A 25,240-nucleotide genomic window follows, 5' to 3' on the forward strand; every position below is an offset into this window, starting at 1 on the left:
TTGGCTACGGTCCCTGCAGTGTTTGGGGCCTGTATGTGCATGTATCGTTATATCAAACGGCAGAATCATACGACACATTGTGACCCAATACTTTGAGATCTACGTCAATCTCCTTGATTAATTTTCAACCACGCAAAAAAAACCAGAACTATCCATCATACAATGTCACAGACAACAAATTTAACATTATCACTTTTGCTGTCTTGGTAGAATGCTGTTAAATAAATAACTTGTCTATCCTTTTTGACAGTTTTCATGTTAAATGTTGCAAGCTGTTGCAATGTCATCTGAAGAAGAAAATGTGAAATCTCAAAGGTTTAAAATGTTATGGCATAATTAATTGTTGCTGTAACATAAGTTTTACATTTGCCAAGAGCTGGTACAAGATTAGAAGTTGACTTCAAAGGACGATACTCACATTTTGTGACCCACAATACTATAGGAAGTGTTTTATATACCTGCAGAGTCCATTTCTGATGTCAGCTTTGTATTTTAATACACCTGCCAACATTTCTAGCTCCCATTCGCAGAGAGAGCTCCATATACATTGTATATTCTCTCTTCTCTGTGTGCACTGAAGCATCACTCACGTGCAGTGGAGATAACGCAAAAAGTATTATGGGGTAACTTAAGGGTGAATTAGCAGGACGAGCAGCATGAACAGAGGCCAAAACACCAACTGTCCGTGCAAAATTTGACAGTCAACTGCATCCAATTGTCTCTTGAATGAATATAAGGTTTATGCTGCCCCTATTCTCCCTAGAAGACCATTCCAAGTCTTGATCACTCTGTGCAAAGAAGTTCTTCTTCACATCTGTTGGAACAGTTCCTTTGCCAAAATTTAACCGATACTCCCTTGTTCTAGTATCCTAACAAACCTTGACGTTGTGCTCTTTACCAATGCCGTTTAATATCTTGTATGCTTCTATAAAGTCTCTTCTCAGCCACGTCCTTGCAAAGCTCATTGGTCTTTCCTCGTAACTCAATTCTTTGATGTCAGGGATTAACCTCGTGGCTCCTCTCTAGATTGACTCCATGGTTTCAATGTTTCCCTTATGCATTAGTGCCAAAACTGAATACAGTACTTAAGGTGAGGTTTGGCCTGGGCATTGTACTGCAAGACATCTTTGGACATAATGTATTTTATGTCAGGTCAGTTGAGTGACATGTTAATTAACTTGTATAAAACATGGGTTAAATGAATATATAGCTAAGAACGGAACTAAAGATTACATGGATAAACGGAAGCATAAATGATTGAATACTCAATGGAACACTATGATTTCAGTTCTGCTGAACCATAGAAACATCATCTGTGGAATACAGCTGGAAGGATCATAGCAGCTGTCTCATTCCATGTTTTCTTATGTTATCGCAGGCAGCATTTCACTTCTGAAGTCTCAGCAACATTGTAAAGCAATAATTCATTCTAATTTTATAACTCCTTTATTTTTATCCTTTGTCAAATACAAGTTGGTCTGATTTTTTTTTCTGAATTCAGGTAAAAAGAATAGGATTAAATCAGCTCCAAGCAAATACCTGCTTTCTCCAATCAAAAGCAAAGCAGAATCTTCATGAGAAAACTTCGGATTTAAATTAGTAAAATAATTTTGGAAAGAACAATTAAATATTTTCAGTAAATAAATGCTTAAAAACTGTCTTCACAAAATCTAATGCTAAAAAAGGTTGATGAGCATCAGGAGTTGAATCCTTAGTGCTTCTACATTAATGTTGGCTGTGTCAACATTAATTTCCAACAACGTTCACCTGAGGAAGGAGGAAGCCTCCGAAAGCTTGTGAATTTAAAATAAAATTGCTGGACTATAACTTGGTGTTGTAAAATTGTTTACAATTGTCAACCCCAGTCCATCACCAGCATCTCCACATCGTGTCAAAGGGGGTAAGTAGCTGTATGCATCACCCAAGAACTGCAGTGCCCCAACACTGATGTGCCTCAGTATTCTCAGGTTTAACATTAATTTTGAAAAGCACTTTTTTTCCGGAGGGTAATTATCTAGTTTAATCAGGTTCAACTCCAAAATCAGAAGGCTTAAATATAAAATCAGCACTCCTCTCCTGCTGATAAACATTTGTAACTATTTCAAATGTTTCATCACGTCCAGCTTTAATTAATTGCCCATTAACCTCGCCAAAGAAAGTGAAGTCCAGTAATTATCAGCAGAAGTACCCTTTTAAACTATGTGATAATTGGTAATGACTGTCAATCAGCCTCTCTTGCCCAAAAAGTAAACAATTACAAGTGTGAAGTCTCATTCCTTCAGGTTGTGAATTGCTTCAGGAGATTTTAAAAATGTCAAAATTTAAATTTTTTGCTTCTTTTTCTTACTTTTCCTTTGTGTCTTTTTCTCTCTCACTCTCTCTTAATCCAATCTTGCCTTCCCGCTCTTCATTTCTCTTTCTGTACCTGATTTGACATTGAATTCACCCTCTCAAATTCACCCTCGTTCCTCTACTTATTTCTCAATCCTTGAATCTTGTTGGTTAAGGAGATACGCTGTTTGTCCTGTTGTTCACCAAGGTACCAGATGCCCCGTTGTCCTCGCTGTGCCATTATCAGCTCGCACTTCCAGCAACTTTGTGGGCAAAAAAATGTTAAAACCTAAACGTGCAATTGTAAGTCTTACTAACTGGGCAGATGCCCCGTTCCAGCAAAATCTGGCCCACTACAGTGCTCTGTTAACTATGCCCCATCATGCAATCAACATATACTAATATATGGCTGCAATTAATCAAATTAAAATTTTTCATGAATTTCATGCTCATCAAGGTAAGAAATGTCCCACTTTTATCAGCAAATACTCACTAATAACATAAAGCACAGGCCATGCACAGACTCTGCTGCCTCAACAACGGCCCAGAATTCACCATGAAAATAACGGTGAGGCTAACAGCGCACACCGTTATTTATGCGCAAATCGGACAGCAACTTCCAGAGGGTGCACATGTACAGTTTAAACACGAAAATCCAAAAGTTGCTGTCTGAGATGCGCTGTCCCTCGATCAGCTTCACGAAAATGGCATCTCGTCGTTCGGCTCCCCATTAAAGTGCATTGAGCGGCATGAATTTCCTGTACTTACGTGGTAGATACGGACTAAACGCACGCCAAAAAGTTAGGGCTTGCCCATTCTAATCTAAGCACCCTTTTAACGACATAAGTCTTAATTACTGCCAAACAACCTCTCTGGCACTGAAAATTAACTTTCACAAATGTAGCATCTCATTCCATCAGCTTTTGACTGTTGTTGAGAGGTTTGTAAAAAAACATTTAAATACATTTTTTTTTACTTTTTCTTTGTCTCTTTTTTCTCTCTCTCTCTCTCTTAATCTAATCTTTCTTTCCCTCTCTTTATTTCATTTTCTGTACCTGATTTGACATTGAATTCACTATTCCAATTTACACTTCCTGGATTAGATTCTGTGTTACTCATTAATGATTCTTCAATCTAATTGATCAAGGAGATACACAGTTGTTTGCCCTGTTCACACAAGTCCCAGATGCCCTGTAGAGGGCACGGCGCTGTTTGGATCTCTAACTTACAATAACTTCCAGCGCAAAAGCTCAGAGAGTATACGGGCAAGGGCAAGGGCAAGTGTAACGAACGGCAGGTGCCATTTGTTTGCCGCTCACAGTAAATTCTGGCCTGGTATGCCTAAACTGCAACCTCAGAAGGAAACCCTTGTTGCAAATTTTCCCTCATCAGCCATTCTTGTGGCGTCTGTGTGTAAGTGCCAATTTCATGCCAATTTGTACTGTGGAGGAGTGTTCATCACCAACTGAGTTGAGACTACTTACAATCATTCCTTTACAACCCCGACATCTAGCAGAGGAGATTTACATACCATTAATCCGGGCTGAGTTTAAACCCAGGTCATACAAGTGATATAACGTGTTAGAATCTGTCCTATCAATCAAACTTATGAAGCAACCATCTATACAATATATTAAAAATCTTATGTCTGCGGGTACTTCCCGTCAACTTTTTCCATTGTAAATTCCTACATCCATAGTTATAATGGAAACTGCACATATAAACTTGTACTGTAATTATATCATCCTACCAGCAGTGGCACTGTAGCATCGCAGTTCAGCATCTACCAGCTCCTCAGCCAAAACCGCGAGAAACATCTATGCCTCAACCAACTCTACTTCCCTGATTCACAAACTGCCCTAAGTTTTGCTATTTAACTTTAAATAATAATATCGTATCCTAGTATTATTTAAAAATAAGAGCAGAATATACAACTGCACATCCTGGTCCCATTAATTCCACCCCCCCCCCCCCCCAACAGCCACTTCACCTAAGGCTACACTTAGTCTTGATTCCCCATTTCTAACACTGCAGGAGATCAATTTGTTTTTTTAAAAAAGGTATTTAACTAAAATATGTAGCACAATGTACTTCAACCACCAAAGCCTGTCCTAATGTTATTAAACTTTGCTATATATAGGACTACCATAATCTTGGTAAGGTTTGTCACCTTTATACACATCTCGAACTAAGAACAACGATACATTTATCATGTGAATGAGATGAAAATTAAGATACAGAGAGCACTCCAGAGAAACTGTAATCATAGCCATTGCTGAGAGATTATACAAGTTATGCTAATCATAGTATATGTTGTGTATTAGGAGGTGTTAAACTCATGAGGGAATAAAGCTCAAATACAAAATTAAAATTGCCAACAATCACAATGAATGCAGCAAGGATTTTGCAACAGGTTCATTAAAACACAACAAAAAACCGCCATCAATTCATTTATGTAAGCGCCAATTTTGATCTTCAAGTAGTTTTGTTTAGGTAATTTTCAGCAGGGCAGTCTAGAGAACATGACACATATCGATATTGCAAAGGCGGCAAACAAAATGACAAGCTAACAATTTTCCAGATTCAATAGTTATCAGGATGTGTTCATGTGCAGAATTAACACTAACAATTTAATAATTAACATGTTAGTATAGTAAAGACACATCTCACTGTAACAGATAGCAGTTGCTTTGACTCTTGGGACAAGTACAATGATTTCATGAATGCACAGCTCCACACTTCTTTTTAAACAAGAGAACCTAATTTAACCTTTAATACTATATTAAAAAAAAGTATAAACTATGAGCAAAGTACTCCATTTTTGTCAAAACATGATCTTTTCCTAATTTGCCAGATATGCCATTTTGGAGTCTAGACTCAGTGATGCCCTAATGATGATACTCCAGTAACCTAAATACTGTACTTGCTAAATTTTTAAAAATGCAATTTTGAAAGATGTAGGAAAAGTGGAACTAGGAAAATGCTAAGAACAAGTCTTTCTAATTCCTTCCATCTGAAATTTAAGGCTGTGTTTATGGTATGTAGCGCCTTTATTTTCTAGAACTAAATCAGGTCCATCTTCAGCAAAGGTTTCTGATGGTTTGCAACAAAACTGGTGTTTCCTAATGTTTTGATATTTGACTACAAATTTTTGGAACCTAAGCAAAATTGAAATAACACTTCTAAGCAGCAGTCACCGCCCACAGTAACAACGTGTTAACAGTACCTGGTTGTTGCTGTCCAGACCAGCGTAGGAATTGCGTGAACTGCAGCCAACTGGAGGGGTAGCTTCTCGTACAAACTCAGTCATCTCTATTCCACCTCCTGGGTCACTGTAAATTAAATACAGGCAACTGAAAAATCTGAGGACAACCAAAGAAAAATTATGCCAATATTGCTCTTTTCAAGTATTATTTTGGTTAAAACTTGTCCACAAGAGTTCAACACAAATTTTGCAGAACTATAGTTCACTTCTTTGGTGTTCTGGCCAATATTTATCACTCAGCCAACATCACTAAAATAAGTCATCTGATCATTATCACAATGCTATTTGTGGGACCATGTTGCGTGCAAATTGGCTGCCACGCTTCCTACATTACAACAGTGACTCTACTTCAAAAGTACTTCATTGGCTGGAAAGCGTTTTGGGACGTTGTGCGGTCATGAAAGGCGCTAGATAAATGCAAGTCTGTACTTCATTCATTCCTTTCTTTCATAAAATCACATGGAAATTATAACATGGAAATAGGCTGTTCAGCCCAACCAGTCCGTGTTGATGTTTATTCTCTACACGAGCAGCAGTCCCAATCCCATGTGCACATAGAGTCATAGAGTCATAGAGCACGGATAGAGGCCCTTCGGCCCATCGTGTCCGCGCCGGCCATCAAGCCCTGTCTACTCTAATCCCATATTCCAGCATTTGGTCCGTAGCCTTGTATGCTATGGCATTTCAAGTGCTCATCCAAATGCTTCTTGAATGTTGTGAGGGTTCCTGCCTCCACAACCCTTTCAGGCAGTGAGTTCCAGACTCCAACCACCCTCTGGGTGAAGAAGTTCTCTCTCAAATCCCCTCTAAACCTCCCGCCTTTTACCTTGAATCTATGTCCCCTTGTTATAGAACCCTCAACGAAGGGAAAAAGCTCCTTAGTATCCATCCTATCTGTGCCCCTCATAATTTTGTACACCTCAATCATGTCCCCCCTCAGCCTCCTCTGCTCCAAGGAAAACAAACCCAATCTTCCCAGTCTCTCTTCATAGCTGAAGCGCTCCAGCCCTGGTAACATCCTGGTGAATCTCCTCTGCACCCTCTCCAAAGCGATCACATCCTTCCTGTAGTGTGGCGACCAGAACTGCACACAGTACTCCAGCTGCGGCCTAACCAGTGTTTTATACAGCTCCATCATAACCTCCTTGCTCTTATATTCTATGCCTCGGCTAATAAAGGCAAGTATCCCATATGCCTTCTTTACCACCTTATCTACCTGTTCCGCCGCCTTCAGGGATCTGTGAACTTGCACACCAAGATCCCTCTGACCCTCTGTCTTGCCTAGGGTCCTCCCATTCATTGTGTATTCCCTTGCCTTGTTAGTCCCTCCAAAGTGCATCACCTCGCACTTTTCCGGGTTAAATTCCATTTGCCACTGTTCCGCCCATCTGACCAACCCATCTATATCGTCCTGCAGACTGAGGCTATCCTCCTCGCTATTTACCACCCTACCAATTTTTGTATCATCAGCGAACTTACTGATCATACCTTTTACATTCATATCCAAGTCATTAATGTAGACCACAAACAGCAAGGGACCCAGCACCGATCCCTGTGGTACCCCTGTTTTCTTGTCCTTTTATTGCCCTTTCCTTCAACCACCTATCTAACCTATTCTTCAACGATGACATGGTCACTGGTTTATTCATCAGCTCTGAAAGTGCATTCCATGCCCTCATAATCGTCTGTGTAAAAAGGTTTCTCCTGCTCTCTGTCCTAAATCTCTTACATTTGATCTTATGACCCTGTCCCCTTATTCTCAGCCCCTCAATCACTGGAAACAGTCTGTTTCTATCTACTCTGTCCCATTCTTCATAATATTAAGCACCTTTATCAAATCACACCCTAATCTCTGTTCCAATGAAAGCAGCCCCATTTTTTGAAGTCTTTCTTTGTATTTGTATTTCCTCACACCCGGCAACATCCTAGTGAATCCATGCTGTACCCTCTCCACTCCCTCAACATCCTTCCTGTAGTATGGAGCCGAAAAATGCACACACTACTCCAACTGTGGTCTCACTAAGGTTTTATACACATGCAGTATAAATCTCAACTTTTATATTCTATATTTGTCTTGCCATAAAACCCAATGTCCCGTTAGCTTTTTATGGCCATATGCACTTGAGGTGCTGTTTTTAATGTTTTGTGAACTGCACCTCAAAATCTCTCTGCTCTTCCACATCTCCCAACCATCCTTCATTCAAAATATAATGAGGACTTTTATTTTTCACCTAAATACTTGATCTCACACTTCCTGATAGTGAATTCCATCTGCCACTTTTTTGCCTATTTCCACTATCTTATCACTATCCCCTTGCAGCTTCCTTTGGTCCTCAGGGAGTTATTTATTATGCCTTGAATTTTATTATTGTATACAAATTTGGACATCACACCCTCTAGTCCTATATCCAAATAATTGATGTACAGTGAACAGAAGCAGTATCAGAAGAGAACCCTGTGGGACACTGCTCGTCACACCGAACCAATCTGAGAAATTGCCCTTAACTACTCTCTGTTTACTCCCTTCTAACCAGTTTTTATTCCAATTTGCTACCCTTCTCCTAATTCCTCACCCCTTAATCTCCAGTTGTCTCCTATATGGTGCCTTGTCAAAGGAAAAGAAATCAAGGGGGACTACATTCTATAAAAAGTAATTCCCCATATCTCTCACTGCAGGAAGAAACAGCAAATATTTCCTACCATTTGGAGACAGCGTCACTTTTTATTTTCAGCTTCAAGGAGACCTCCCATTTGTCTTTCATTTCCTTCCCAATCCCTTCACTCCAGACCATGTTTGTCCTGGAGCAACTTAATTTATTTTAATATGAACTGGTGCTTCAGAGTGCCTCAAACTGATTTGGAGCCAAAAAACACTAAATAAAAAGATACTGATATTTTTTTTTCAAAAAAGAGATTGGCAGTTCATTACCATTTCTTTCAACTGGTCAACTTGTTTATGTTTTAATATTCTATAATACAGGCTAGAGAATGGCCTAATAATCAACTGCATATTATTTCTTAATAAACCTGCAGTAATGGCATCACACTTGTTCATTTTTCAGTGTAAATATCATCTAGCATCTATGTGAAAGGCACAGACAACTACTAAATAATGATATCCCACATAGAACCTCTTTTGTAACCCTTCCTGTGCACAATTTATGCACAGTTAATTCCAACAAGACTCACAACTTTGGTGCTAAATGAGCAGCTCGACAGCTTGCTCCTAAACCTCTGCCATTACCTAGTTTGGTTGGATGGTAGGAAGTAAAAACTGCTAGCCTGGTAGGATGTGTCAATCCAATATTCTCTCTCTTGTGCACAGAGATGTCACAACTGCCACTCTGCATTGCTCAGAGCATAAACTCATTGTTCAGAGTGGGGGAAATAGCCCTCCATTATCCCACTTTACAGTACTGAGTATTAATGCTGCAATACTCAACATCACCAAGCTGCCCCTGAATAAATCTTGTGTAATATTTTAAAAGCTGCCAATATATTATTACACCTTGCATACACCTAAAAAAAACTTGAATGATTTCAAGGAAAAAAAATCTAATTTAGGAAGGATTCTCAAAGTGGTTAAACTTTGAGAAAATTTACATCCTCACGTGCCAAATTCCTCATTTGTAAACTGTGCCGTCATGGGGTAGGTGCCAAGCAGAAATCAGGCACTTCTACATGAGCAGAGGTTGAAGGGTTTGGTGGGGGGAGGGGGGGAAATCATGGGACCAAGTTACCATGGGCCATTTTCACACACCTCCTTGTGCCCAGCTTAACAGCAGCATTGGTAGAGGCCTGGCAGCTTGTCCTCTTGGCTGGTGAAGGTGGGTGGCTAGGAAAATCTGTGCAGGGAAAAGGGGAGAAAATCAAATTACAAAACACAGCTGATCAAGCTTCATCAGTCTTGGTTTAATGATGTAATTTGAAACCCTTGATTTTTTTAAAGGAAGAACGAACTTTCATTTCTTTAGCACTTTTCACAACCTCAGGACATCCTAAAGCCCTTCACAGCCTATGGAGTACTTTTGAAGTTTTAAAATAAGGGACACAGCGGCCAATTTTTGCACAGCAAGGGAATGACCAGATAATCTGTTTTAGTAATGTTGGTTGAGGGATAAATGCTGGACAGAACACTGGAAGAACTCCCCTGTTCTTCTTCAAATAGTACCGTGCGATCTTTTACATCCCCAAGGGGACAGGCGGAGCCATCCGAAATTGTGCAGCACATTGAAGAGTGCAGCATTCCCTCAACACTGCATTGAAGTATCAGATGATGTGCTTAAGTCTCCAGAGTGGGGCTTGAACCCACAGCCTTCTGACTCAGACGAGAGTGCTACTACTGAGCTACAGCTAACACCTGTGGAAGCAATTCGTAACTTCAAAACATAAGTAGCGCCCAAATTTGTTTAGCAACTTGAAATATTTTACGCTGTGCGGCTGTGGGGGGGGGGGGGGGGGAGGGGGAGGGGGCAACAATGCTGTTATTACTTCTAGGTGGAAGGACACGATCGAATTCCGTACAGTGGAATATGATGTTGTCTTTACACTTCCGTAGCCCTTTGTTAGAATCCAGGTCAGACTGATGGGATACAAATCTGCATCCAACAGCTGGAAGGATCTGAAGTGAAATGAGTTTGTGGCAACAGTCTGAACCCGAGTCCCAGTGCATGCAAGTTCACAACCCAGAACTATCCATCATTTTAGATGCTTAAATCAGCAGAAGGACAAAATCATATTTAGGAATGTGAGACATGTATTCTCAAGGTGAAGCAATTCCACCTGTTCCCAAATGGTTTAAAAACGTGTTTATTTGTTCTTCCAAGTAAGGTGGCAACCATTTTTAATCAATTCCAGGATACTTTCAAGAGACCTGCCATTTTCGGTGCCCACGCCAGAAAAGAGCTGGTCTGTTGACACTGGCAGCTGGTCAGTGAGCTACTGTCAGCATCTATCCCAGTTTCTGGGATGCTAAACCTATTTTACCAAAAAGTGATATTTATTTATTAATAATCCAAGAAAACACTGCCAGCCCCAATTCATTAATATAAGATTTACTACATTGTACTGATGCCGCTTTATATCTCTACTCCTTTCATTAACATTCATTACAGCAGTGAAAAGATGTTTGTTAGCCAGTGTTTGTATACAACACCTTGCATTTATATAGCGCCTTTAATATAATAAAACATCCTTGTAAATTACATTACTTTTTGATAAAAAAAAAGTTGAGTGGATGACATTTTTGTTTGAAGGAGGCTTTCAAACAAAACAAAGATCATCGTATCCACAGAAGGAGACCATTCGGCCCTTCGTGCCTGTGCTGGCTCTTTGGCAGATCTATCCAAATAGTCCTACTCCCTGCTCTTTCCCCATATCCCTGTAAAACTTTTCCCTTTTAAAAGTTATGATTGAATCTGCTTCCACCACCCTTTCAGGCAATGCATTCCAGATCATAACTTGCTACGTAAAAAAAACGTTTCCTCATGTCGTCTCTGGTTCTTTTACCAATCACCTTAAATCTGTGTCCTCTGGTTACTGACCCTTCTGCCACTGGAAACAGTTTCTCCTTATTTGAGGGCAAACAGTAAAAGGGAATACGCAGTAAACGGGAATATATTGAGAGGGGTAGAGGAAGTAAGAGACCTTGGAATGCATGTGCACGGATCCCTGAAGGTGGCAGTACAGGTAGATAAGGTTGTGAAGGCGGCATACGGAATGCTCTCCGTTATTAGCCGAGGTATAGAATACAAAAGCAGGGATATAATGATGGAACTGTATAAAACACTGGTAAGGCCACAGCTGGAGCATTGTGAGCAGTTCTGGTCACCACATTACAGGAAGGACGTAATTGCTCTGGAAAGAGTGCAGAGAAGATTTACAAGAATGTTGCCAGGGCTTGAAAATTGCAGCTACGAGGAGAGATTGGATAGGCTGGGGTTGTTTTCCTTGGAGCAGAGGAGGCTGAGGGGAGACTTGATTGAGGTGTACAAAATTATGAGGGGCCTAGATAGACAGGAAGTACCTGTTTCCCCTAGCGGAGAGTTCAAGAACGAGAACACACAGATTTAAGCTGATTAGCGGAAGGAATAGAGGGGACACGAGAAAAAACTTTTTTACCCAGAGGGTGGTGGGTGTATGGAATTTGCTGCCCGAAATGGTGGTAGGGGCAGGGACCCTCAACTCTTAAAAAAAAAAGTACCTGGACCTGCATCTAAACTGCTGTAAGCTACAGAGCTACGGACCAGGTGCTGGAAGGTGGGATTAGAATGGGCACCTGGTTGTTCTTCGAGCCGGCGCGGACATGATGAGCCGAATCGCCCCCTTCTGTGCTGTATCTTTTCTATGGTTCTATGGCTCGCGACCAAATCTCCTCCGAACCTTCTCTGCTCCCAAGGCGGACAATCCCAGCTTCTCCAGTCTCTCATCTGAAGTCCCTCATCCCTGGTGCCATTCTAATAAATCTCTTCTGCACCCTCCCCAAGGCCTTGACATCCTTCCTAAAATGTGGTGTCCAGAATTGAACACAAGACTCCAGCTAAGGCCTAACCAGTATTTTATAAAGGTTTAGCATAACTTCCTTGCTTTTGTACTCTATGCTTCTATTAATAAAGCCCAGAATCCCATATGCTTTTTTGACAGCCTTCTCAACTTGTCCTACCACCTTCAAAGATTTGTGTATGTGCACCCCCAGGTCTCTCTGTTCCTGCACCCCCCTTTAAAATTGTATCATTTAGTTTATATTACTTCTCCTCATTCTTTTTGCCAAAATGTATCACTTCACACTTCTCGGTATTAAATTTCATCTGCTATGTGTCTGCCCAATTAATCAGTCTGTCTATGTCCTCGCGAAATCTGTTACTATCCTCTACATTGTTTACTACATTTCAGAGTTTCGTGTCATCTGCAAACTTTGAAATTAGACCCTGTATACCCAAGTCCAGGTCATTAATATATATCAAAAAGAGTAGTGGTCCTAATATCGACCACTACTCTCTGCTTTCTCTCCCTTAGCCAATTTTGGATCCACGCTGTCACTGTCGCTTTAATCCCATGGGTTTTAATTTTGCTAACAAGTCTATTATGTGGTACTTTATCAAATGCCTTTTGAAAGTCCATCCACCCAAAATCAACCACACTACTCTCATCAACCCTCTCCGTTACTTCATCAAAGAACACCATCAAGTTAGTCAAACACGATTTTCCTTTAACAAATCCGAGCTGACTTCCACTTATTAGGCCACACTTTTCCAAGTGCCAATTAATTTTGTCCTGGATTATTGTCTCAAACTTTCCCCAGCACTGATGTTAGGCTGACTGACCTGTAATTGTCGGGTTTATCCCTCTCCCCTTTTTTGAACAGGGGTGCAACATTTGCAATCCTCCAGTCCTCTGGCACCACCCCCATATCTAAAGGGAGGATTGGAAGATAAGCACATAAGAAATAGGAGCAGGAGTAGGCCATTCGGCCCCTCAAGCCTGCTCCACCATTCAACAAGATCATGGCTGATGATCTAGCTCCACGCCATTTTCCTGCACCATCCCCATAACCCTTGATGCCTTTAATATCTAGAAATCTAATGATCTTTGTTTTGAATGTACTCAATGTCTGAGCCACCACAGCCCTCTGGGGTAGAGAATTCCAAAGATTCACCACCCTCTGAATGAAGAAATTTCTCCTCTTCTCAGTCCTAAATGGCCTACCTTTTATTCTGAGAAGATTGTGAGCCTTCGCAATTTCTACCCTTACTCCCCTCAGTAACCTAGGATGCATCCCATCTGGACCGGGTGACCTATCTTCTTTGAGTACTGCCAACCTTTTAAGTACCTCCTCTTTTATCTATTTTAATCCTATTCAATATCACTACTACCTCTTCCCTCACTGCTGCATTGAGAGCATCCTCTTCTCCAGTGAAGACCAATGCAAAGTATTTATTTAGTACCTCTGCCATACCCTCTGCCTTCACAAGAAGATCTCTTTTCTTGTCCCAAATCAGCCCACCCTTCCTTTGACTACCCATTTGCTATTTATATGTTTATAAAAGACTTTTGGGTTCCCTTTTATGTTAGCCGCTAATCTATTCTCATAGTCTCTCTTCGCCCCTCATTCCCTTTTTTAGATCTCCTCTGTACTGACTGTATGTAGCTTGGATCTCTACTGTATTATGAATCTTACATTTGTCATAAGCCTCCTTTTTCTGTTTAATTTTAATCTCTTTATCTTTAGTCATCCAGGAAGCTCTAGCTTTGGATGCCCTGCCCTTCCCCCTTGTACGGATGTGTCTGCTCTGTCCTCGAACCCATCTCCCTCTTTGAATGCCTCTATTGTTCAATTACTCTTTTGCCTACCAATTTTTGATTCCAACCCAACTGGGCAAGATCCCTTTTTAACTCACTGAAATTAGCCCTCCTCCAGTTAGTTATTTTTACGCTTGATTGTTCCTTGGTCTTTTCCATAACTATTCTGACCCTAATAATATTATGATCACTGTTCGCCAAATGCTCCCCCACTAAAACATGCTCCCCTTACCCCACTTCATTCCCCAGAACTAGAACCAGCACTGCTTTCTTCCTCGTTGGGCTGGAAACACACTGATCAAGAAAGTTCTTTGTATACATTTCAGGAATTCCTCCCCTTCTTTGCCCTTTACATGGTTACTGTCCCAGTCTATATTTGGATAACTGAAGTCCCCCATTATCACTACTCTGTAGTACTTGCATCTTTCTGTAATTTGCCTGCAAATTTACTTCTCAGTCTCCTTCCCACTATTTGGTCACTTATAGTATACACCCAGTGGCATATGAACTCCTCTACTGTTCCTTAATTCTAACCAAATAGATTCTGTCTTTGACCTCTTAACCTTGAATACCTTGTAGTCAGGAATATTAAGTACCCAATCCTCCCCTTCTTTGTGCCAGATCTCTGTTACTGTCACTATATCATAGTCCCATGTGGTGACCTGTGCCTGCAGCTCACCAAATTCATTTACCACGCTCCGTGCATTTATGCACATGCACTCCAAATTCATCTTAGATTGCCTCGCATTTGCCCCCCGTTTGATCCCTCCTATTTCTGAACTATTCTTTAGTCTAGGGCTATTTGTCTGTCCCAGACCTCTGTGCACCTTGTTTCTCCTCTCCAATGTTCAATCATGGTGCTCAACCCTTTGCCAAATTAATTTAAACCCTCCCCCACAGCAATAGTTAACCTCCCCCACAAGGACATTGGTCCCAACTCCCAGATACCTGACAATAGAAATTTTTTTTAAAAGGTAAACAGCCACAGTTTTTTTTCCCTATTCCCCATTTCCACGGTTGTGTACCAACCATTGCTAAGTGGAGGAGTTTGGGAGCTGCTCCTAACTCTCTGCCAATGTTCCTCTAAGTTGGCTGCTAGAAGCTATGCATGAAGAGCACAATTCCTTTGATTTTTCCTCACTCCCTGTGGGGAAGTGGCAGATCTTGATTCAGTAACTTTCCACAGTGAGGCAGCTGACGTATGGAATTCAGCAGCATAGTCAAATTGAGCTTTGTACCATTGTTTAATAGCAGGGTGCATTGATGCTCCAATGTGCTGTTCCACGCATGGTACACCTGGGAGTAATTCAGCAACGAAAGAAAGGCAAACAACAATTTACCAAATACCAAAAGCAACCAAGAAATGCCTCATGAATTTGATGAAAACTGAACCATTAACATGTTTAATGTTATTGAGATGGCAAATTAGTGTTCAAGTGTAGAATGCTTACAAGCATGAATGTCTTAATTGATACCCAGCACAGTAATCCAGTCTCAACACTCAAGTCGAAGAGCAAGGGCTCAGTCGAGCTCTCTTTTTTTGAACTGCTTGAGCCAATAATTATTTCTCCACGAGCTGCATTTTATATGTATATATATATATATATATAGATATAATGCAGCTCGTCAAGAAACTGTGCGTGCAACCCTTTTAAAAAAGAAAAATCATTCATATATTATTCCAATATGGTACCAGAACAAACAGCAAATTTTGAGGGTGGATGTGTTCGGGTAGATTTGAAGTTGCAGTGAATCCAGAAAATGTTATGTTGTGCTGTCTCTCATTGGTCCTAGCATGAAACATCTCCCAAAAATTGATGTACTTGAAACTAAAAATGATCCAGACGGTAGAATTTACTGAGTTTATACTGGTATACAGAGTTCAGGATTTGACAGATTTCAGACTCGATTCAACTAATGGCCAGTGTAAAACGATAGCAGTTCAATGCATCAATAGTTCCTTTTTATCTGACTATATTAAATATAAGCTAGAAAAGGGGACAAAAACAACCAGGGTCCCCAATTCTGATCACTGTCCACTGACCTCTCCTGAAGAACGCATGTGTCGACACGGTATCTTAACAAGAACGAGCTCATCATTGATGTGTGTAATCATTTGTGTCCTCGTGTTTGAATAGCCTGCTGACGTTAACTGCCTGTACTATCTACAAGATGCACTACAGCAACTCCCCAAACGTACTTCAACAGCACCGCCAGCTCTGCAACCTCTACCACCGGAATTCTAAACCCAATACTATCGCGGGAACACCAGCGCTCAAGGAATGCAGTGGTTCATGGAGAAAGCCAAACACCCCTTCTCAGATTAACAAGGGGTGGGCAGTAAATGTGGTCTTGTCAGCATTGCCAACATCACCCAGAACAAATAAAAGGTGCTGGATGGCTGCTGGTGCTTGTGGGACCATACTCCAACAATCAGTAACTTCAGGAAAAAATGGGAATAAAATTGGGGGAAAAAAAATTGAAAAAGAATGTATCTTTTGCTATCAAAGCAAGAAGCAAGTGGTAAGTCCTTTGTGCACAACAAATCTAAATTTATTCCTTAGATTTCCCATGTAATGAGTGTCAGCTACATTCAGTATTACAGAACAATTCTGAACGTCACAGAACTTCGAATAAACATTTACCAGTGATTTGTGAGAAAAATCTTCCCATCTGATTCTCATCTGTCTGCCCAATCATAATGGCAAAAACAAAAATCCATGATCACACTTCCATGGTTGCACAAAGCTTCCTTCCAGACAAAAACAATCTTGCACCGAAAGCATTCTTTATTCTAATCTGGCTGGCAGAGTGCCAATTTCCACCTCAACAGCCAGCTATCTTTCAGAAAGTCAGCACCTCACAATCGTACCAGTGTACACACTGACATGTGTTGCAAGGGCTACGAATGTTCGCTACCATTTTTAATCACTGATTAAAAATGTTCATTTTACTTAAAAGCAATGGAAGTCCTTTTCTTTATGGCAAATATATGAAGGATTCTTCCAAAAATATGTTCGAGCAGACCAAACTGGTGAACACGTCCACTCTATTTTCCATTGCCTGGAATTATATGGACTAAAGATATAGGAATGTTTGTGGTCAGATTCACTTGTTTTTCAGCAGATTGCTAGCCCTTTCAGTCAGACAGGCAAGAGACACTGCTGAACCCTTGATCTTTGCGATCCAAATGGAAACATGTGATCTTCCATGCAATTTTACAGAGATAAAGTCTGAGCACTGTTACTGTAGGTTGCTGCCAATCTAGGAATTGCTACATTGAAAGTTGCTATTAACACAAGAGTTTATTGGTCTAAGCAACTGGATCTGGACGTATGTCTATGATCTGTGACCCACAAACATCTTTGCTCATCATAGAAAATATTACAGCAATATTGGCTAACACTCAAATTATCACCAAGACAATCTTAGTATGAACATATTTAATATTTTCTTTCAATAAAACAGTCAGATTTAGAAAAAAATAATAATCTATCACTTTGTGCACAGACACAAATTGTCACATTACTACACAGTCAGGACCAATGATATTCGGTACAAATACCAGAACAAAACCCATCCAATCACAAACACTCAGATGTTTACCACTGAAGATTAAGCCAGGACAAACATATGCCAGATCAATCAGAGTCCACATCAAATAACAGTACACTGTCCTGTTTACTGGCAACTGTTAACCAGCAAAACTTATTATTGTCTTTCATAGAATTATGGAAATTTCATTACAGAAGCTGATCATGCCTGTTGCTGCCTCCACATTGGAGCTATCCGCTCTAATTCCACCTTCCTGCTCTTCCCCATAATCGGAGGCCTCATGTGCCAGCTCTGGTGGCTTAGGTGTATGTAAAATATTCCCTGGCACTATTCAAAGAACAGGGAGTATTCCCAGTGTATTGCCCAACATTCCTTCCTCAATCGACTAAATCAAAACAGACTTGACTGGTCATTCATCTCATTTGCAATTTGTGGGACGTTAATGCACACAAATTAGTGGCCTCTTTTGCCTACATAATAAGAGTGACAATCTTTCAGAGGTAATTCATTGAATCACACCTGGAACTCGCTGGTGAGGTATTCTGGGTATTATCCAGTTTTGGCCTTGGGTCAGTAGTAGCACTCTCAGCTCTGAATCAGAACGTCTTGGGTTCAAGCCCTACTCCAGGGCTGGAGCACATAATCTAGGCTGACGCTTCAGTGCAGTTCTGAGGGAGTGCTGTACTGTCAGAGGTACCATTTTTTTTGGATGAGACATTAAACAGAGGCCCCATCTGCCTGTGGGCATGAACTAAAAGATCCCATGGCACTATTTGAAGTGGAGGAGTGTTCTCCTGCTGTCCTGGTTAACACTTATCCCTCAACAAACACCACTAGAAAAAGATTAACTGGTCATTTATCTCATTACTATTGATAGAACCATGTGCACAAGTTGGCTGCTGGGTTTGCCTACACAACTAGTGACTACAGTTCAAAAGTAATTCATTGCAGTGGTAGATAAAGGCAAGTTCTTTCTTTCCTTTCACCAATTACAGACGCACATTACCACAGGAACATAAAACCTATAAAACAAATCAAGTTAATTCTTGATGCTAATTATAGAACACCACAATTCTAAGTATATTCAACACAAAATGTAACCACTAATCAACAGCTCTCGATGAATTCAACATATACTTTGCTACTGCACAGAACTGACAAAAATTGTATAGTTGTGACAGAAGTTCTTACTCAACAAAATTATATAGGACACTGAAATTTTCTAACAGTCATCTTCCAGAAACAACCCAGTAAAATGAAAAGTCCTCAGTTACTAGCCCAATATCATGCAACATCTTGCATCACGCAGTATACCTTCAATGCCATGTCATAATCTGTTGCTACTTAAAACTGTTTTAAAACCATTTAACAAGTTCACTAATTTCGATATGGCAGGTTTAATACCAATGATGAATCAGTGGATTTCATGTAACAATCCAACCTTGGAATTCAGTAGATTAATAAATTCTTTGACCTGATCAAAAATTTAAAGTCACAGAGGATCAGTGGTAGGCCAAGAATTAAGGAAATGCTTGAACCAGTTATATTTGAAACTTGGTGATGTAAAACTGCAGTAATAACCAATAAGTTCTTAAAACTTAACTTTTACCAGACAGTTTAGAAAGCAAAGGAAAATTAATTCTAGATAATTGACATTCTGGTCAACTTGCAAAAAGCCACCTCAGACAATCTCTCAGTGATCTCATAATTCTATTCCGGCATTCAAGTAATCACTGCCTTGGAGAACATTAGTAGCCTGAGCAAAGTAATAAGGCTGTATATAAGTTAGCATTTTTGAAAAGAAGTAGTGTTTTTGAACGATTGCAGTCAAGCATGTCTTATATCAATCACTTACCCTGGTCCATTGCTGTCATCTCTCCTGGATGACCCATCTTGCTGCTCAGTTTTTGTATGTCGTTCAGTTATCTCATTGCTGCTCCGATCCACAATCTCTCCTTCATCCAGTGCACGGTGCAACCGATAGTTCACTGTTTTAAGTACAATAAACACGGCTGCTATAACAGCACTGTAGCTTCCTACAATTATCATACTTGATGGTAGGGCCTGCAAGAGGAGGAAAAGTATAAGAAATGTCAAGAAACTTCAAGCAATGTATTGAGGGATGGACATAAAAAAGGAAAACCACCTTTACTCCTTCCAATCTGATTTCCTTTCTACTCTCTGCACACCAAGTGCTGCTCAAATAGCTTGATAGGGTTGCAGATCACCTGTTCCCAGGCGTTCGCCTTTGCTACTCTGTAACTAGTAACAAAAAGGTGATTGTCTTTATGATTTTCCTTCCTGCCTGCCAAGAAGCCTAGCCTTCAGCATTGTGCCTCTCCAAGTTTCAGCAGAGTTGAAAGGACAATTTGCTGAACTAATGCACCAGCCAGTTTCCCACTGTATCCACTTGTTAACTGTATACCAGACAAGCATCAGAAACTGCAGAAAATAAATAGTACTCTTAACAGACATACATTCTACCAGTAAATAAATCAACCTCAAAAGGAAGGCTTCTGAAACGTTCTAACAGCTATCTTGTGACCATCCCTCCAGATACTGACTTCAACAACTTGTAAATCAGTAGCTGTTTAATACAGTATTTGCTTCCATTACTTCACCATTTGACAAACAAACAAAACATAATCCTGTTATTCTATCTATATATGGAAGCCAATGGACAGTACTCCTTTGATATTCCTAATTACCGTAGACAATCAAAATGTTAAAATAATGTTGACCCATATATATCACCACCTGCAAATAGAATATCAGGAACACAGCCTGAAATATCAGGATGTGGAGATGCCGGTGATGGACTGGGGTTGACAATTGTAAACAATTTTACAACACCAAGTTATAGTCCAGCAATTTTATTTTAAATTCACAAGCTTTCGGAGGCTTCCCCCTTCGTCAGGTGAACGCCGTTCACATCGTTCACATCGATTTCACATCGTTCACCTGACGAAGGGGGAAGCCTCCGAAAGCTTGTGAATTTAAAATAAAATTGCTGGACTATAACTTGGTGTTGTAAAATTGTTTACAATTGTCAACCCCAGTCCATCACCGGCATCTCCACATCATGACTCCTGATACTGTTAGTAAGCAAGCTGATATACCAGTCAAGACATTTGAAGCCGTATTCAGAGGATCCAGGAAGATGTAGCCTCCTCTTGTCAAGTGATAAGAGAACTAAATATGACACACACACACACACACACACACACACACACACACAGTGTGATTCGAGTTTGCCAAGTATGTGGTTGGGCACAAAGTAATGGAGGAGTGCACTGATACAAAGCAAAACACCATAAGATGAATAAGAGCTCAACTGCGACCTTTAAATTGGACTAACTGAAGAAACTGCATCCTTACCCAGATCCAACAACTCTCACATCTATACTAGAACCAAAATAGCACTGTCAACCCTATTTTCTAATTGAAGAATTAGAAGCTTTTTTGTCAAGGTTTTCACAAATCTGCACACTTAAGATATCCATGCATCATTCACCATTCAATTTTCCAGCGACCCGGCGCATCTTGAGTGCAACCAATTCCTGGGCTAATAGTGGAAGCATTGAAAGTCACATTGAAAGAATTCTAGTGTTTCTTAGATGGACATGAACAGCACATCATTGAGTTTGGAAATGCATTGAGTGTGATATATTTGGAGATTCAAAAGTGTTTCATCAAGTGCCACATAAGAAATTCTTAGGAAGATTACAACCCATGGTATTAAAGCTGAAGTGGTTGTATGAATATACAGATGGCTGAAGGATAGAAAGCAGAGTGGAAGAATAATGGATGCTTTTCGGGTTGCTAAGATGGAGCTAGTGGGGTGCCTCAAGAATCTGTGTTGGGACCTCTCTTGCTCTCCATATATACATAAATGATTTGGGCATGAGCAGGGAGGGAGCAATATCAAAATTTGCTAATGACATCAAATTGGAGGTATGACAAATTGTAAGGAAGAATGCAGATGGCTGTAAGAGGACATATGATAGATTAGAAAAGTGGGCAGATATGTAGCAAATGCAGCTGAGTAAAGATAAATGTAAAGTGGCACATTTTTGGAAAAGAACAGAGAAGGAAAATATATCCAAAATGGTAACATTCTCATTATAGTGGAGGAATAAAAAGATCGATAGATGCAGATATACAGATCTTTAAAAGTAGTGTTGCATCTGGAAAAATCTAGAAAAAGTAATTGGAATGTTATGTTATTAATAATATAATCCATATATACGGAGAATTTGTATAAGACATGTTAGACCACAGTTAGAGTACGGTGTGCAGTTCTGGGCACCACATTATAAAAAGGATGTTCCAGCAATGCAAATTGATCGGGATACCAGCGATGAAAGGATATAGTCATGAGGAAGACCTGAAATACTAAGGCTGTATTCTCTCAAGCAGAAAAGCTTAAAGGAAATCTAGTGTTTAAAAATGTGAAAAAATTTGAGGGGATAAATAGTGAAAGATTATTTCCACCAGTCACTGAATTGGTAACAAAGGGCATAAATTTAGGATTAGTACTAGAAGCCTAACAGGGAGGTTAAAAACATTTTTTCACACAACTAGTTATTAGAATATGGAACACATTACCAGAAGTGGTTATTGAAGCAGATTCAATCACAACATTTATGTGGGAGTTACATAAACACTTAAACAAAAATGTTCAACAGTATGGGAAAGAGCAGGAAAATAAATCGAGAGTAAAAACTTTGATATAGGAGTAGAACAGGCACAATGAGCCAAAATGGCCCACTTCAGTGCTTAAATTTCTATGTTATAATGATTGTGAACCTTTTCAGAATAAACACACCAGAGACCATATTGTGCAAGCTTGCAAATGAGGGCAGAATGCCCATTTTTGTTTCTGCTTCTTGTACTGACCTGCTTCAGCCTTAGTGTTTCAACAAGCTGTTTGAAGAAGAAGTGAAAGAACTGTGCACCAATGGTTTGTTGACTCTGTTTCCCAGGAATTGAATAATGGAAGAACTGGTCAAATACAAGGAGATCAAAATATGCCTGTGCTGAAATTCGGGTATGCCAAGCTGCTCGTAAAAGGCACTAAATTCAAGTGGGTGTATTCAATGTCAAATCGGGTACAGAAAGAGAAATAAAGAGGGGGAAAGAAAGATTGGATTAAGAAAGGGAGAGAAGAGACAGAAAGGAAAAGTAATTAAAAAATTAAAAATTTTACATTTTTAAAATCTCCAACAGTTAAAACCTGAAGTAATAAGACTCCACACTTGTAATAGTTAATTTTCAGTGCCAGAGGTTGATTGGCAGTAATTAACACTTGGCATGTCGTTAAAAGGGTACTTCAACTTGAAATAACTTCGAAGCGAGTTTAGTTCGTGTCTGCCAAGCAAATACAGCAACTTCATGCCATTCAATGTATTTCAATGGTGAGGCAGACAGCAAGATGCAGTTTTCGCAAAGCTAACGACGGAAAGGTGCAACTCGGACAGCAACTTTTGGATATTTGAGTTTAACCATGCAGCTACCCCTTGCCTGAAGTTGATGTACCATTTGCGCATAAATAATGGTGACGCATTAGCCTCACGTATTTTAACAGCAAGATCTAGGCCGATGTCTGGGAGTAGACTGATAAACAGAATTGAGACGACACCAATTTTCAGTTGAACACAACCTATATACACAAATTCACATCTACCCATCCCCAATTTTACGAGTGTTCAATTAACTATGAATCACGCCCATATTTTACATCTACCTGGAGTAATGCTCCATTAAATCAATATGGTGCATAAGATACTCATACAGGTTTGCAGCTCATTAAAGAAATCTGCATGAAGATACATTTTTGCCTTAAAAGAAATGCTACTTTCTCCGAGGAAGCTGGTCTGTTGACTCAGCACCAAAACTGTGCTGTCACCAATGCACACTCATGCTGAAACCTAGTGTTCCACTTAATATCTCCTCCCCCTAGTGCTACCACACACCACCCAATTTAGGTGTTGTCATATTCCAATTGTAAAAAATCATTGCCTATAGACATGGTGGTGGAGGGTGATTCTTTTCACATACGTTGTGCTCTTGAGAAATTTATAGCTTTGTTGATATTAAATGATTTACCAAAATGAACGTTATTCACTGTTTGGGTTTCATTTACAGCTTTCAATATCTCTACAGTTTCATTTATTCAAAGGCTCATGAGTGCAGGGGTGCAAAAGAAAAAAACATTACAGCATACATAAAATGCTGTCGTACAAAATAATGGTCATTTGTATTTGCTATGTTTTTTTTAAAAATTCATTCATGGGATGTGGGCGTCGCTGGCGAGGCCATCCCTAATTGGCCTAGAGAAGGTGGTGGTGAGCCGCCTTCTTGAACCGCTGCACTCAGTGAGGTGAAGTTTCTCCCACAGTGCTGTTCGGAAGGGAGTTCCAGGATTTTGACCCAGCGAAGATGAAGGAACGGCGATATATTTCCAAGTCGGGATGGTGTGTGACTTGGAGGGGAACGTGCAAGTGGTGTTGTTCCCACGTGCCTGCTGCTCTTGTCCTTCTAGGTGGTAGAGGTCGCGGGTTTGGGAGGTGTTGTCCAAGAAGCCATGGCGAGTTGCTGCAGTGCATCCTGTGGATGGTACACACTGCAGTCACAGTGTACCGGTGGTGAAGGGAGTGAATGTTTAGGGTGGTGGATGGGGTGCCAATCAAGCGGGCTGCTTTGTCCTGGATGGTGTCGAGCTTCTTGAGTGTTGTTGGAGCTGCACTCGTCCAGGCAAGTGGAGAGTATTCCATCACATTCCTGACTTGTGCCTTGCAGATGGTGGAAAGGCTTTGGGGAGTCAGGAGGTGAGTCACTCACCGCAGAATACCCAGCCTCTGGCCTGCTCTTGTCGCCACAGTATTTATATGGCTGGTCCAGTTAAGTTTCTGGTCAATGGTGACCCCCAGGATGTTGATGGTGGGGGATTCGGCGATGGTAATGCCGTTGAATATCAAGGGGAGGTGGTTAGACTCTGTCTTCGTGGAGATGGTCATTGCTTGGCACTTGTCTGGCGCGAATGTTACTTGCCACTTATCAGCCCAAGCCTGGATGTTGTCCAGGTCTTGCTTCATGCGGGTACGGACTGCATCATTATCTGAGGGGTTGCGAATGGAACTGAACACTGTGCAATCATCAGCGAACATCCCCATTTCTTACCTTATGATGGAGGGAAGGTCATTGATGAAGCAGCTGAAGATAGTTGGGCCTCGGACACTGCCCTGAGGAACTCCTGCAGCAATGTCCTGGGGCTGAGATGATTGGCCTCCAACAACCACTACCATCTTCCTTTGTGCGAGGTATGACTCCAGCCACTGGAGAGTTTTCCCCCTGATTCCCATTGACTTCAATTTTACTAGGGCTCCTTGGTGCCACACTCAGTCAAAAGCTGCCTTGATGTCAAGGGCAGTCACTCTCATCTCGCCTCTGGAATTCAGCTCCAGACCTCATTACAAGGCTGGAATGAGGTCTGGAGCAGAGTGGTCCTGGCGGAACCCAAACTGAGCATCGGTGAGCAGGTTATTGGTAAGTGCCGCTTGATAGCACTGTCGACGACACCTTCCATCACTTTGCTGATGATTGAGAGTAGGCTGATGGGGCAGTAATTGGCCGTATTGGATTTGTCCTGCTTTTTGTGGACAGGACGACCTCGGCAATTTTCCACATTGTTGGGTAGATGCCAGTGTTGTAGCTGTACTGGAACAGTTTGGCTAGAGGCGCGGCTAGTTCTGGAGCACAAGTCTTCAGCACTACAGCCGGGATGTTGTC

At 40.7% G+C, this 25,240-nt stretch overlaps 1 protein-coding gene across 4 annotated transcripts in view; it reads right to left on the minus strand.

Moving 5' to 3' along the window:
* pcnx1 (pecanex 1) overlaps nt 1-25,240 on the minus strand; it is a 275,876-nt gene that overhangs the window by 204,016 nt on the left and 46,620 nt on the right. For 3 of the 4 annotated variants that reach the window (XM_067991270.1, XM_067991269.1, XM_067991272.1), the window contains exons 2-3: nt 19,305-19,513; nt 5,558-5,663 (exon numbers count right to left, since the gene is read on the minus strand). In XM_067991270.1, the coding sequence (XP_067847371.1) occupies nt 5,558-5,663; nt 19,305-19,513 (315 nt within the window). Of the gene's footprint in view, nt 1-5,557; nt 5,664-15,938; nt 16,020-19,304; nt 19,514-25,240 lie in introns of those variants that run through there. The other variant, XM_067991271.1, reaches the window with a different exon arrangement.

The sequence above is a fragment of the Heptranchias perlo genome, chromosome 10, assembly GCF_035084215.1.
Source record: "Heptranchias perlo isolate sHepPer1 chromosome 10, sHepPer1.hap1, whole genome shotgun sequence".
Taxonomy (NCBI): Eukaryota; Metazoa; Chordata; class Chondrichthyes; order Hexanchiformes; family Hexanchidae; genus Heptranchias; species Heptranchias perlo.